The sequence below is a fragment of the Grammomys surdaster genome, unplaced genomic scaffold (assembly GCF_004785775.1).
Source record: "Grammomys surdaster isolate TR1022 unplaced genomic scaffold, NIH_TR_1.0 309109, whole genome shotgun sequence".
Lineage (NCBI taxonomy): Eukaryota > Metazoa > Chordata > Mammalia > Rodentia > Muridae > Grammomys > Grammomys surdaster.
The window spans coordinates 24,252-40,246 of record NW_021625950.1 but is presented as its reverse complement, the minus strand read 5'-3'; the positions used below and the strand labels follow the sequence as shown (position 1 = coordinate 40,246).

Genomic DNA, 15,995 nt, shown 5'->3' with positions numbered 1-15,995 from the left:
TATTGAGTTTGAGGCCAGTTTGGTCTACCTAAAGCAATTTCCAGGACAGCCAGTGCTACAAAGTGAAATTCTGTCTCAAAATTTAAAGACGGATATCATGAGTATAGCTACTTTTTATTGTTTAAGGATGTTATATCTAACTTCAAAGATAAATTTCCAACTGATGCAAACAGATGCAGAGACCCACAGCAAAATCTACAGAGAGCTAGGGGAATCCTGTGGAAGAGAGGAAGGAAGGATTGTAGGAGCCAGAGGGTGAAGGTCACCACAAGAAAACACAGAGTCAGCTAACCTGGCCTCATAGGGGCTCATAGACACTGAACTTACAACTAGGGAGCCTGCATGGACCTGACCTTGGCCCTCTGAACCTGTGTTACAATTGTGTAGCTTGATCTTGTGGGATTGCTAACAGTGGGAGCAGGGGTTGTCTCTAACTGTGGCCTGCCTTTGGAATCCTTTTGTCCTACTGGTTGCATTGTCTAGCATTAATAGGAGATGAGATGCCTAGTCTTAGTGCAGCTTGATACATACTATGGCTGCTGGATATCCATGGGAGGCCTGACCTTTTCTGAAGAGAAACAGGAGTGGATTAGGGGAGGGGAGGGGGGAAAGGCAGGAACTGAGACGCGAGGAGGGAGGGGAAACTGGTCTGGATCTAAAATAAAAAAATAAATTTCCTAGAATAACATTTCAAACACTTGAATATTAATATTAAATATTTCCAAGTTTTGTTTTCATATTCATGATCAAATATGAACAGTTTAATAACTTGTCTTTTAAAATTTTGAGCCAGGAGGCCTTGGTTTGCATCTTTAATCCCAGCAGTGGAGAGGCAGAGGGAAGTGGATCTCTGAGGCCAACCCGGAACACAGAGCAAGTTCTAGGACACCCAGGGCTACACCGAGATACCCTGGCTCTAAAAGACAAAAAGCAAAGCAAAACAAATCATTTTTCCAGAGAAGCTTAACAAAAATGTGATTATAAATGTGAAACTTTAAACAAAGTTTTGGACTTAGTAGGTTAAACTCATTGTAGTTGACACTGCTCTCGATGAAGCATTTGGGACAACTCCTTAAATTCTATTTTTCTCATATAATTTACTCTCATCTTACAGTGAATGTCCTCCAACTTAAAAAAGGAGACATGTATAAGTTGTCCTTTTCTAAACTTGTGTAGCTTATATAGAAAGAAATTAGTCTTTCACTGTTAGTGCATAATTAGATTAAGAGAACGGTTTCATTCCTTTTTGTGTGTGTGGTTCTGGGATCCTTCTAATGTCTTGTCTTCCTCTTGTACTGGAGGGAATCTCTCAGGTCATCCATTACATAAAGGCCAGGCTCCTTTCATCGCTAAGAATTGAGCAAGACACATGGTGGTACTAGTAGTTAAAGTCTAGACTTATTAGAAGTAAAATAAAAGCATAAACTCTGCTGCACAGAACAGGAGTGGCCTGAATAAGTGAGTGCATGGCTCAAGAACCCCATTTGAGGTGTCCAGGTGCTTTGTATTACAAAAGAGAAAAGTAAGGTTCTTTAGAAGGGTGGACTCTTGGCTGCCTGTTCTTGTGATTAGTGTGCTTTGCTAGGAGGCTTTTGTGCAATCTGTAGGGCGATCAAAGGGGTGCTTTCTTTTCAGTTATTGTAATCTTACAATTCATGGTCATGTGTGGCTGGTCCTATTTTCCTGCCTCATTTTCCACGGGGCTATTTTTCCAACATGAAATAGGAATTTTAAATATTAATCAAGTTTCTAAGGAGTTGTTTATGTTTCAGATTTTTCTGAGAGTTCAGAGATGAAGTAAGTACTTCAGAGTGTTCTCTGTGTACTTAATTCACATAGCATGCTTTGCCTTCTAAGGTATATTCTCTTTTTTCACTGTGCCTGTTCTTCATATATATAAAGTACATGCTTACTCCCCTATTTATCAACAGCCATGGCATATGAGCAGTCCACGTCTTTGAAAATGCTCCTTTCTTCAGCAAGCCCACCTTCCTCTTTTCCTCTACTGAGCTGACTTAAATGACAACTTTTTAAAAAGCTGTTTACTATGTCCCTACCACACCCTTCCTGTGATATTGCCCCCAGGTAAGTAAGAAGGTCTTTCCCAAACAAACCCCCAGACAGTTGTGTTGTGTGCTGGAGACATTCCTCTATGGAGTAAGAGTGCGTTGTAGGCATTGTCTGTCACTGTCTTGTTCAGTAGTATGCCTTACTGCAAGAATGGAGCTATGTTAATGATAATGCCACCATGTAAATGGCCAGTTGTTACCTGGGCAGCCAAACACTCAGTCTCTTAAATCTCCAAACCATCCAAAATAGGAATAGGGAGTAATTAAATGAAGGGACAAATATTATGTAATATAGTATACTGGTTCAAGATATAGGTGAAAGGATCTAGGCAGGATTAGCTTACTGCCAAATATCCCTGAGGTCAGGAACCTAATAACACGGACGTCAGCCAAGTCCCATTAAAATCGATGTGTGCTTTTGATTTCATTCCAATGTCTAGATCACAGTCTGATACATAATATATAGTTATTAAGAATTTATTTAAGATTGAGCCAGTTCACTCCTATAATCTTAATTACAAAGTGGAGGCAAACCCGTAAGACCATGGCGAGTGCCTACTAGAAATAAAAGGCACATTCATAATCAGGCTCACTCAGGGCCAGGAGCATATGGTAAAATATTGACTCTTAGGATAGTGTTAGAGCCCACCAATCACAAGATGGCAGTCGCCTGGGTACATGCTGTTAAGAAAAACCAAGGAATCTCATGGGGTAGACCAGTGGGATTCTGGGAACAGTCTCCAGCTTAATGAAGCAACTTCCCTCCCTTCATAGTATTTGGATTTGCTCCAATTCTTGTCTGTAGATAGGAAGTACCTACCTCTCTCACAAAGAGGATCATGGGAAATGATGCCATACCCCATGAAGCAATGTTTTTGTTTCAAAAAACACCACCAAGTAAACAACTAATAATATACAGAACAACTTTGTTCCTAGAGACTGAACAGCAAATTAACCACAGGTAAACAGTATTGATGCCTGACAACAGCTTTATTGAAGGTATTAATGTGCAGTCTGCCCCAACTGCCAGGCACTGCTGAGAGTCTACAGGATAAACAACAACCTTGTGTATATGGCTTTGGCATTCTAACATGGGAGAATGGGTTCTACTAGAAAAAAATATTAAATTTAATAAAGTGAGTAGGTAATGGAAAATGAAAAATGTCATGGAAATAGTAAACACTGTATACAGCAGAAGGGTACTCCGAATTGAAGGCATCTGTGACTTCAAATTTTACACATTCACTTGCTGGTCTCCCTCTGCATGTTTCTCAAGGGACAAATCAGGCCACTAGCATCATTCCTGACCTTGGACAAAACCAAGATTTAACCTGATGTGCAGTGTTGTTTCTTTGCCGTAGACAAAAAACAGTTTGGGGATGTCTTGGAATAGATCAGGCACCTTCCTAAAGTGATTCCATACTTTCAACAAAATTACCAGGGAATTTCCAATAAAACAATGTATTTAACATGTATTTGGGCTTACTATTTCTATTACTAGTCCACAAACCAGGCCCTTCACTACCCATACAAGTAACACTGAAGAAGGAACACAGGGATTTGGTTCCTACAGTACTTGTACTGGGGTCATTGTAACTGCTCTCCAGAAATAGTTGGGTTGAATGCTCTGCACAGCGACCACATTGACAACGTCATCTACTTGTGGCACATATCCAGAAGGAAGTTTAAGAGAATCCAAGGTGAAAAAGATGGTGTCTTCCAACATCCCAGTTCTTCCATCTGTTTTGGTAACTCGGACCTGTGTTTTTTTAAAAAAAATGGCAGCAATGAGTAGAAAATCATAATCCATGGTCATAGACTCTGCCCTTCTCTCTGACCCTAAGCAGCAGACTCCTGCATTCCATCCCTGATTCCCACCCGGCTTTCCATGTTGGCTCGGTGTTGTATAAACATCACCCACCCCCACCCCTACTTAGGTCCAACCTCACAGCTATCAAAGCAGTCTCTGAGGATGAGCACTAGGTTTCCACTGAGAGAATTCTGTTCTAAATTATTACCCACAATGGGTGTGAACTTGTAGTTAAGGCTGATTGCTTAAAAAGAAAGGAGTGAGAAAGGGATGTGTTGTTAACCTTCTCTACTTCCTCAGGTACCTTAGAAGCACATTCCTTCATTTTTCCGATGGTGCAAAACAAATGCCAGCCAGCTCGTTTTCAGTTTTTACTACCCATAGCATACCCACATGCTACTGAAGTGACACTCCACCCGTTTTTCTTAACAATTCCAAGAAACTTGATTTTTTTTTTTTTTGGTTTTAGAACATTCTAATGCCTCCCAGATAAACTACACAAAGGTCAATTTTATTATAGATTACATTAGCCTCATCTTTTCCTTTCAGAATTACAGTATTTTTAATTCACTTTACACCACTCCTCCTTGTCTCACCCTCTCAAATCTCTCCCCCATTTCCTCCCCCCTTGACTATCACCCCACCCTGGGACATCCAGTACCAGCAGGACCAGGGACATCCTTTCCCACTGAGGCCTAACCAGATAGTCTAGGTATGGGGAAGGGGGTCCAATGGCAAGGAACAGAGAAGACAGTCCCTGCTCCACGTGTAAGGGGACCCATGTGAATACCAAGCTGCACATCTGCTACAAATGTGTGGGGGCCTAGGTCCAGGGCATCCATGCTCTTTGGTTGGTAGTTCAGACTCTGTGAGCCCCCATGGGCCCGTGTTAGTTTTTTGCTCACTTCTCTCCCCAACTCTTCCACCACACTCCCCTGGCTCTGCCTGATGTTTGGCGGTGGGTCTCTGCATATGCCTCCGTCCACTTACATGGCAAAACATTTATTTTTGGTTGCCTAACACTTGTAATATAACCCTGAATAGCAAAAAACAAAACAAAACAAAACAAATCACTAAATGAAAGATAAGCAGAAACAAAAGACAAGTGCAGCACACAAAAACTACCTTGTTTATGTGACAATGGTTCAGAGGCTTCACCAAGGTGGCCCTTCTGCTCTGTGTGCCTTGCTCATCAGAAAACTCAATTTCCACCAGGTCACCATTATAAGGTTGAAAATCTGTAACAGTCATAGAAGAAACTCAAGTTAGAAGAGGCAATGTGACGTTTTACCACTTTCTGGAATGCTAGCCCTGACACAGTTTCCGTCACACATAAAGTACATTTAGAACCCTAGGGTTGGAGAGATGGCTCAGAGAGTTTTATTGCTGTTTGCAAAGAACTCGGATTCACCTCCCAGTGTTGCCAGGCACCTCTAGCTTATCTGTGGAGTCCTCTGATCTCTGCGGGTACCCGCATACATGTGGCATACGCTTGCACAAAAGCATGCATACACATAAATAGAGGCACTGTTTTTGTAAAAGATGAGGGCTGGAGAGGGGGTTCTTCAGCTAAAGATACTTGCTGTTCTTGGAGCTCATCTGGGTTCAGAATTTCCGCACCCACATGGAGGCTACAGATGCCTATAACTTCCAGCTCCAGGGCCTCTGTAGGCATGCGAGTAGTGCCATACACATACATGCAGGCAAACCTCTCTCACATACACAGACCATTTAAAAACGATAAAAGTCTTTTTTTAAAAAAAGTATCTGGAACAGTCTGAGGCAGTAAAATAACCTGCACAATGAACAGAAAGGAAATAACATATTCATTACTCAGTATAGGGCAAAGCATGATTTTTTTTTCTTCTTTCCATTCTTTGAGTTTCTCATTGAAGAAACTATTGAGGCTGTAGTTTAGTTAGCGTGGACAAGAACCAGGATTCTATTTTGAGCGACACAAAGATAATAAAAATAGCAATGAAGAACTGTTTGCCATTTTCACTAGGTTTCATAGTATTCACTTAATAGCATTTATTCTGACAATTATAGATGTGACTGGCTGAGGCCTTTAAGACTGGTCCCTAGTGCTGGGGAACAGCAACACCTTCTTTATTAGCCACTGTCTTTTCTTACCCTAGAACAGCCTGCTACTATGACTAACCCTATTTCACAGAAGGAAGCCTCTCCGCCTATGCCTTGGGTCCTATCGTCTATTTATAGCTCAGGGACCTGACTCCATCTCTTCTTCCTGCTCTCTTCAGAACCTTTAGTCATATCCTTTGCACTACGAACATGTCCAAGTCCTTTCCACTCTGAGAAGAATATTCTAGCATCCTTCCTGTTGTTGACAACTTCCTGTTGGCATAGTGATAGGCCAATAAACTGTCTTTTGGAACTTAACAATCACAGGGACACTTTCCTCTGAAAACAGAATTTCTGAGGGAAAATGTCATAATGTCTGAGACACCACCAAGCAGTCATGGTTGGAGAGTTCCTAAGATAACAAGCAATATCAAGTTTAAGTTTTGACATCCAAGAAAACTAAACTAGAAAGCAGTTTTGTGTAGCTGGGACAATGTCATTCTTTTTGTCCCAGTTAAATGACACCTGACTAAGCTACAGCTACAGGAAGTCCCTGTTTCATGGTGGGGGAGCAGGGTGTTATAACAAAGATGTCAAGTTAACATTTCATTAGGTTTATATTTTATGAGATTTACATTTCATTATGCATAAAACTTACTTTTCATTTTGTCTTGGTTCTCCAATTTGGTTATTAAAAGCACAAAGTGGCTGGGTCTAAAGTCCAGCTTGAACAGTACACAGCCCAGTCAGCCTTCTCTGTTTCTCCCTAGCACTGCTTCTACCCAATGTTCTTCCCACCAGCCTAGTTTAAAGGATTCACATGTCTGTCTCTCCTGATGACACTATGAACTCTTAATAAGCAAAGCTTAATGAAGCCTTCTATATTTTGTCCTCTGCCTTCAATATCTAGTACTCTCTTAAACCAAATTAAAGTCCAACAGACTCTTCAGATAAACATTTCATTGCTTTAGATATAGAACAATAAAATGTTATATCAGATAAATACAAATAGAATTCAACACTGAGTACATATATGACTTTTCAGGTTATTTCCAGGCCTTACTTTAAAGCCTTTGAAGTATTATGAAATAGTATCTTTTCATTTGTGTAATGCTGTTAGAATAGAAATTCAATACCTATATAAATAAAAAATGGTACAAATATTAGTGTGCCCAAACAAATGAAGATGTAACAAATGATAGCATGAGACTTTTCTGTCCCTTGCTACAAACTATTTTCAAACTCCAGTGGTCCACTTCACATATTGAAGCGAAGATAAAAAGTACAGAGTACAGGACTGGGAATGTAGCTTGGTGATCGAGCCCTTGCCTAGCCAGCACAAGCCTGAGCCTGACGCATGCCAACATCCAAGTATATTGCACTAGTAATTGCGATACGAAAATCCTCTTATCAAATAAACGTGTTTCAAATTCAACCCTGAAGGTAAAGTCTACACCCAATTGGTAATATTTCAAATGGGTGAGACCTAATTTTACATTGAAAAATGTAAGTCGTACCTTTACAAACAATGTCTAGAGAGAAGGTCAACTCGTGATCATTGTTGCCAGCCTCAGCCACTAGAGAGGTCATACAGCCAAGTAAAACTCTCATGGGAGATCCTGATGGTTCTTCACCACGGTCATCGAAGAAAGTATCCACCTGTATATCAAACAAACTAACTTAAAAATGGTTCTTCAAACAATCCAAAGCTAAAAATAAAAAATACGAAAAAGCTGACCCCCCCAAATAGTTCAAATAATGATCATAGACAACTGACACATAAATTGGCACGCACTAATGAAATAATGCTTGGGCTTCATGTCATTTACTGTGGTTCTAGAGTAAATTAGGAGACTTGAGAATACAGAGGGTTACCACATATATTGATTATAACTGATAAGCCAGCATCAACACTCTATAAAATCCATAGTTTACAGCAGGGCTCAGGCTTTGTGTTGTACAATCATAAATTTAAAAAATTTCTTCTAAAAACATTATTTGCATGTATTCCAGACTTAATACACTGTTAGTATTTATGTAAAAAAGATATATAGCTTCTACTTATCAGTAATTAGACATCAAAAGGGAGTAAAAGATAATTCAAAGTAAGTCATGATATGTGATAAAAAAAATTTAAAAATTGATCCCTGGATTTCCAAAGCAAAAGAGAATTAAGACAAAGAATATTAAGAGTACAGAAAAGGTTTTCAGGAAGTGATTTTTGACCTGCGCTGTAAAAGAAAAGATTATTTGGTAAGTTGAGCTGGAATCTATATTTGTCTCTATGTGTGTTTGTATATCTACATGTGTATGTGTGTGAGAGTCACTGAACTAGGAAAGGAATCATGCGACAGGAGGAAGAGTGCTTAAGAGAACAGGGAAAAACAGGCTAATAGAATTCATGTGACATAAAAGCAGAAAGAGGGAGGGGAGGAAGGTAAGGGGCACACAGTGAACAATAGGGAGGCAGTGGGGACAGGGGCAAATAAGGGCAAAGCATAATGGCCGTAAGCATGAAAATGGCATAATGAAACCCATTACTTTGTATTCGAACTTTAAAACTCATTTTAGATTTTGTGTATGAGTGTTTTGCCTGCAAGTATGTATATGTGCCATTGATGCTAAAATTTCTTCCCATGGAGAGAGGTGAACAACATCTATCTCCCCTTTCTCCTAAGATCCCAATGACAGACAGACAGGATTCCACCGGAGTTCACTCTCAGGAACCAATGAGTTTCTTAGGCTTCTTTCCAGAGCATAGGTGAAGGGTTACTTATGGAGCTGTGGGGACTCCTTCCCCAGCCCGCCACATCTGAAAAGCCATACCTAGCAGAGAAAAGTGTTTCCTGTGGCTGCACAGACAAAACTATTTCCCCCACCCCAAAACAGTCTTCCCTGGCCTACATATTGACTCTAGCCTCTTCCCCAGGCCATATGCAGAGCTGATTGTACAGAGCACTTGGATATTTAGGTAGAAGCAGGAGGGTGACTGAACAGGTAACAAACCCAACTGGAATGATCTTTTGAAAGGGGGCATAGCTAAATGCACCAAATACCAGTTGCTTGACTTGACATGGACCTGCCCAGTGCCTTCAGAGATCAAAAGCAGAGACCTGAAGAAGTTACCAGATCCCCTGGATCTGGAGTTACAGATAGTTGTGAGAAACCATGTGGGGACTGAGGATCAAACCTTGGTCCTCTGCAAAAACAGCAAGTGTTCTTAACTGCTGAGCCATTTTTCCAGTCCCCAAGCTAATTTAAGAAGACTCAACAATAGCAACAAGAGAAGTAGTAGTAGTAGCAGCAGCAGCAACAACAACAGCAATAAAAACTAAAAATCAGGAAAAGGGAGAAACGGAGAAATTGGGGATGGAGTTGGGCAGAGGGCTAGGGAGACAGCAAGGAAACAAAAGAAAGGTAACTAATCTAATGCTAAGATTCCAGAGTAGAGAGCCAGGCAGTGGTGGCACATGCCTTTAATCCCAGCACTTGGGAGGTAGAAGCAGGCGGATTTCTGAGTTCGAGGCCAGCCTGGTCTACAGAGTGAGTTCCAGGACATCCAGGGCTACAGAGAGAAACCCTGTCTTGAAAAACAAAACAGAACAAACAAACAAACAACGACAACAACAACAAAGCCAAGATTCCAGAGTAGAGCATCTGAGGAGACAAAAGAATGTCGAGATAAGTGTGAGAAAAGAAATCTAATGGCCATATGCCACCTTAAATATGATCAGTCTCATCTGATCCTGGAAGCTAAGCAGGGTTAGGTCTAGTTCACTCTGGGATGAAAGAAAATAACCAAGAGCTGTAGGGTCTAAATATCACAGTTAATTTAGAACTTTATCAAAAATAATAATAAAGCATCTACATTTTTATTTCTTAGAATTATAGTCATCTTTATCTTATGTTTTGTTTTTCTCATTACAAAAATAACACATGTTCAGCATATAAAATGTAAAAAAGACAGAAAAGCAAGAAAATTACATATAATTCAGATATCCATTCCCTGGTCAATAACCGCTGGCCATGTTCTCAAGAAGTGACCAAGATAACAACATCTTGACCTGATCTTACCCTGACTCCATTTTGTATCTGTTCAGGCAGTTTTCATCCCTAATTCCATGAATAGTCACATCTGCCTTGGCCACACATTAGAGGCTTTTCAGGGCCCTGACCATGGCCTAGATGTATAATCTAAGTACCTATTGAAGACATAACCAAAACTAATCTAATGGTTTTCTCCTGACCTATATCTGACAATGTCATTGCAGTTTTTTGCTTTTATAAACTCTGTACCTCTGAACTTCAGTGCCAACAGTTCCGTGTAGCAATAACCTGCTCTCCATTGTCAGCTAATAAAGGACTCACATTTGGTTTTATATGGTAGTAGTCTGTAACTTTCTTCCATAGACTTGTTCCAGATAACTTACCTATACACCCTTTTAAAGGAAAGTGTAATACCACACATGTATGATAAATACATTAAAAAATGGGCACAAATAAACCAGTTTATTTTAACTTTTTAAAGGATATCATGGCATCCTATGAAAAGGAAGTGCCGTTAATTTAGGGGCACTATTCCACAGTTGGGCATGCAACGTATAATCTAATACACTACATTATTTCCCAATATATACATGTTGGATCAGGAGCAGAATTTCACGCCCAAAAGTTTCCAGTGAGAGTTCCCACAGCTGCTGGCCTATGGTATGAGACCAGAGGCCCTGAGCTCCATTGTTCTTTGCCTCGGCTTAGGTCCTACTCTAATATCTGCTGTGGCTCCTGAAACCTGCAGAGCCCCTGGGTGCCCTGATGGGAGCAATGACCTGCTGAAGGGAAGAGTTAAAAGAAACAGTCCTGTTGGGGGGCTTCCAAGGAGGCTGTGCTGAAGCTCGTAAAGTCAGCCAGGCAGGGCCAGCAGTCCAGAATCTCAAGGAAGCCTGTGCAACCAGGGACAGTGGCAGAGGAGCCTTTGTTAGCTTGTAAACTTGGCGGCCTTGCTCTTCTTACCAGGTCCTCAGAAAGAAGAAAAGGACACCATTGCACATTGTCCTGCTTTTTCTCACTCATCCCTGCCCCCTCTAACTCCTAGCCTTAGGCTTCACTGAGAGCTGAAGCTGTTGTCTCCTCCTGGGGCAACTGTCTTTGCTGCAGATTGGCCAGAATGCACCCGGCTGGGCTTGTCCTGCCTCTGCGAAGATTTCCCTCGGGGCATTGAGGCTGCTTGCCTGAAGTTGTCTCTGAACTGACTTGGTCTGTGGAACATTCTGTGTTTGGACTGTTTAGAGAGCTTCATCAGTTTTCTTGTGTATCTATTTTTAATTTATTTACTTATTCTTCTCTTATAAGATACAGCATCCCTCCACTCTTCCCAGTCTCCCTCACCCTGCCCCTTTGTGTCTAGTCTTATTGTAAATGACTTTGTTTGCTTGTTTGTTTGTTTGTTTGTTTGTTTTTCTGAGGCAGGGTCTCTCTGTGTAGCCCAGACTGTCCTGAAACTCTCTCTGTAGTCCAGGCTGATCTCCCACTCACAGAGATCCTCCTGCTTCTGTTTCCCGAGTGCTGTGTAAATGACTCTTACGTAGCTATTTGCTCTGAATTGCAAGGCCCATTTCGCAAGTCGTCACCGATGCTGGGGGACACTTTTTGGTGACAGAGCTGCCTTTGAGTCACCTGTGATCCTATGCCTAATCTGCCTGTATGACTCCAGTAAGCCCACTACATGTCCAAGTTAGACTTGGCTAGAGTCATTTCTTTGGTCCATCTCTGGTGTTCTATCTGGAATGAGTAGACTTTTGTTCCTACATCCCTAGGAAAAAGTAAGGGTGACTCGATCCATGGTTTTTACTGTGACTGTCTAGAAGGAGGAAGTGTTGGTTTACCCTACTCTTGTAAAATGCCTGTCTTGGAGGAAGCCGTGGCGGGAGGTGTTCGTACCTGTACTTGCAGAACTCAGGCCCACATTGGGATTTTCTCCAATTGGTCTCCACCTTACCTTTGAGATAGGCTCTCTCACCAAACCAGAATTCCATAACTGGCTAGACTGGCTGGCCAGCAAGCCTCAGGAACTCCTCTGTCTCTGCTTCTCCAGGACTGCGATTAAAGGTCAGGCTGCAAGTGGGTGCGGGGCCCAGGCCATTGTGTTTATGCAGCAAGCACTTCACAGGCTGAGTCACTTCCCTGAACCTCCTTACTCTCCTGAAAGTTGATGGCACTTTAGCAAGCCTCTAAACAACGAAAGGCTTTTTCATCCTCCAGATGTAGCTACAGGCATAACCCGTAAGAAGTAACTGAAATTGTAGTGATCCTGATTTATGGGGCTTATTAATTAAATTTGGTTTCGGGGAAGGAAATGGATGAGAATTTCATGCATTATGAATTCATTTGCACGTTTTCAATTTGGAAGACTTTAGACTCTCCATCTATTATTTAATCTCCATCGCCAGCTGCTAAAACCGATTTCATGATTATTTATTCACTCAGTTTTATCCACAAATCAAGTACCAGGCTCACATCTGTCTACCACCACTGAGTAGATATGTGGATGATCCACTGTGCCCTTTGACCTCAGTGCTCTGTCTTCACACTAATAAACAGCCATAGTACATGTGGAAACCTAACTAGCTTTCCTTCTCCTCCATTTCCTCCTCCTCCATTTCATCTTCCTCCTCTTCCTCTGCCTCTTCTTCCTCCTCCTCCCTCCTCTTCCTCCCTCCCCCCCCTCCTCCTCCTCCTCCTCTCCCCTCCTCTCTCTGTCTCTTCAAGCTCATGGTATGAGGGTTTTGAGACAGGGTTTCTTCATGTAGCCTTGGCTGTCCTGGAACTAGCTCTGTAAAGCAGGCTTGCCTCGAACTCACAGAGATCTGCCTACCTATGCATCTCCAGTGCCAGGATTAATGGAGTGTGCCACCACTGTCTGAACTAGCTTTTCACATCTTAGATAGCTTAAAATCTCAGAGATTGACAATATTTCCACTCTTGCTAGCCCTGGGAAATAAGGAGTCTCACATTCTGCTCCTGCTGGTGTCAACTAGTACAGCAATAATAATAATAACCTTCATTTGCAAGTATCGATCAAAATGATAAATATCTAACTGGGGTGCTAGATTCAGACTCTGTAAATATAAAAAAGTTTTAAACTGGGAAAGTCCATCGTAAGTAAATTATACCTCACTAAAGTTATTTTAAAAAATAATTAAGGTACATTGTTCATCTAGTAATTAACAAATAACACAGACCTATTATTTGCATTATAAAAGGAAGTTACAGGATAATATAAACTCTAATAATTATTATTAAATACTGAGGGATAGATCATGCAATTTGCACTTTTCTAAATACATACTACTACAAACTAGAACAGATGACCCATGAAATCCCTTAAAGCAGACTTCAGCGTCCATCCACTGCAACATGTCTATTAAAGAGGGGCTGAAAACTAGAAGCCACAGTGAAGGAATTCAGAAACAGAGAGAATATCCAGGATATAAAAGTCTTACTGTGACTGCGTTCAGTCCACCAGTGCTTTGTTCTTCCACAGCTGCAGCAAGTTTTGGTTCAACTTTCAGAGGGTTGTTGTCAGTCACGATGTCAGCACTGAAGGGGATGTGCTCAGTGATCCAATTATAGTTACTAGAGGACCCTGTCACAACTAGCTGTTTGTCTTGTAATGTGGTATCATCTAAAAGATGAGTAAAGACACATTCATATAAATTATTGTCAAGTGCAGACACACACTAAAAATAAACCCTATCAGAGAAGCTGTGGTAAATAATCTTCTAAGTCTAGAAATAAAGTAACTTTGATTTGAGATAGGAATTAGGTTGCTGAGCAATGATTAAGCATGCAGGACTCTGGAGGGAGAATGACAAGGTTTAAATCAGTGTGTGTGTGTGTGTGTGTGTGTGTGTGTGTGGTCTTCTGTTTGTTCAATCTGGGTGTGTCAGGGTATGAGTTCTGCTGAGCCACAAACGAGCTTGCGCATTCTCTTTGCCGTCTGCCCAATTTATTTGGCTCTAGCACAGACAAAGTAATGCCAGAGCTTCTTTTGTTAGAACAGAGATAACCCTTCACCCCAGCCACATTTTACATCATTTACTGGCCTCTCAGTAACAAACCTTCAAAACGACCCACTGTACAGGCAATCAGTGGCAGACTCCGGAGCATGTGTCTAGGAATACAAAGTGAGTGAGTAAACTTTGATTCCTATCTTCTTACTGGTCATAGATCTGTATCTATGAATTTATTTGTTTGGCTTCTGATATAAGTTGGTCTTAAAGATCATCTATAAGCTAACTTATTAATAGTTTGGTCACCAATGTAGGAGTGTTCAGAAGTGAAACCTTTGGATTAGGCAGGCTCTACACTCATTAGCTGAGTAATCTATTTATGAATTTGTATAGCTTCATGAATTTGGGACTGAAGGCCTTTATTATAAAAGTTGATCTTTCTCTCTCTCCCCCTTCCTGACTGTCATGAGTTGAACAGTTCTGGTCCACTACATTGTCCCCACCAGGATGTTCTGTCAGAATCCCAGAAACACAGTCAAGTGATCATTAATTGAACTCTTGGACAATATAAGCCACAAGAAACCCTTCTTTTAAGTTAACTTGTCTCAGGCCTTTTATCACAATAACAGAAAGCTGGTTCATAGGCAGGTACAAACATGTGCTCAGTTAAGAAACAAAAACGGTAGGCTAGCAAAATGGCTCATTGTGTAGATGTACTTGTTCCCAAGCCTGATAACTTGAATCTAATCCCATGATCCTGTAAAATGGTAGAACTGATTCCTGACGTGTGCTGTCGCACAGCTGTACACACACATGCATCAAAACAAATAGATAATTCTTAAGATAAAGTAATTAAGAGAAACTACTACTGTAAATACAGAAGGGAATCTTCCTGTAACCTATGGTAAACTAAAACATGTGAGTTGATGAAAACCTGGCTTAACTGGGAGACCTGGTCTTAATTTTTTAAAAGTATGTAGATAAGTGCAAAAATAGGGCACAGGCACCTCCTCTCTCCCACCCCCACCCTCTACCCTTTCTCTGATTTCCTACCTCTGACTTCTTTGTTTAAAAACTATCTTGTTATTCATTAAGAATTTCCTACAATATATCTTTATCCAACCTACCCTACCTGTTTCAGTTCTTCCCAGATCTACCTCACCTCCCTAGTCACCCAACTTACTGGTCTCTCCCTGTTTTGCTTTTTAGCCCGTCAAGTCCAATTTGTGTCTCCCCAATACTTTTGGGTCTAAAGCCTGTCCTGGAGGGTGGTCAACCTAGCAGTGGTGACATCCTTAAAGAAAACTGGTTCTCCCTTTCGTAGCAGCTATCAATAGCCAGTAGCTCCTCACCCCTCACTCTCTCTTGCTTTCTTTGCCTTTTGCCATACTTTGTTCTTTTTATTTTAAATAATTTTTTAAAGAAAAATCGTGGATGTGTACACGCGCACACCCATATGCACGTGTACACACACGCATGCGTGTGTGCGTTCGCAAGCGTGAACATGTGTGCATGCTTGCTGCTCCTGAGTGTATGTATGTGAACCACACGCCCTCAGAGGACAGAAGAATACTTCTGAGACCCAGGAACTAGAGTTATTGGGCAGTTATGAGCAACAACGCGGCGTTGGAAACTGAACCCCGGTCATCTAAGAACAGTAAGTGCTCTAAACTGCTGAGTTATCTCTGTAGCCCCCATTATTTTAAAGCCTTTGTCATTCCTTTGGGAAGGGGAGTGCCGGAGTGAGTCCATGCAAGACTATTCGGCAGGTGGCATACCAGGGCGCGGGGCAAGGAACTGGCGATGCCCTACCCTGGAGATAAAATGGCGCTGGTCTGGCCAGGTACAGGTTTTCTAAGTTCCTCAGACTCTGGACCAGAGATAGAACACACCTCTAAGAGAACGTCTCTTTGGACAAAGAATTAGTGCAGTACCTTCCAAGAGCCTCTGCTGCTCTTCTCTCGCCTCCTTTGGGTCCGCTTTCCTTTGAAAGAGGGCGCGAAGTCTGGGAATTAGCCGGTGCAT

General features: G+C 41.5%; 1 protein-coding gene across 1 annotated transcript; it reads right to left on the bottom strand.

Annotated features, from left to right (window-relative positions):
* Positions 1 to 3,636: 3,636 nt before the first annotated feature.
* Positions 3,637 to 15,995, bottom strand: LOC114616203 (cancer/testis antigen 55-like). Its single transcript, XM_028761719.1, has 5 exons — positions 15,905 to 15,995; positions 13,461 to 13,642; positions 7,479 to 7,620; positions 5,005 to 5,117; positions 3,637 to 3,828 (listed from the first exon to the last, which is right to left on the bottom strand). Exons 1-5 carry the CDS (start codon positions 15,993 to 15,995, stop codon positions 3,637 to 3,639), a joined length of 720 nt encoding a protein of 239 aa, XP_028617552.1.

Excerpts from the sequence above, each read along its gene's own strand:
- LOC114616203 (XM_028761719.1), bottom strand. The coding sequence starts at position 15,995 with ATGCACCGGCTAATTCCCAGACTTCGCGCCCTCTTTCAAAGGAAAGCG. Across the intron at positions 7,621-13,460 it reads GTGGACTGAACGCAGTCACA|GTGGATACTTTCTTCGATGA; the intron begins GTAAGACTTTTA and ends TTTGATATACAG. Across the intron at positions 3,829-5,004 it reads ACCATTGTCACATAAACAAG|GTCCGAGTTACCAAAACAGA; the intron begins GTAGTTTTTGTG and ends AAAAAAACACAG.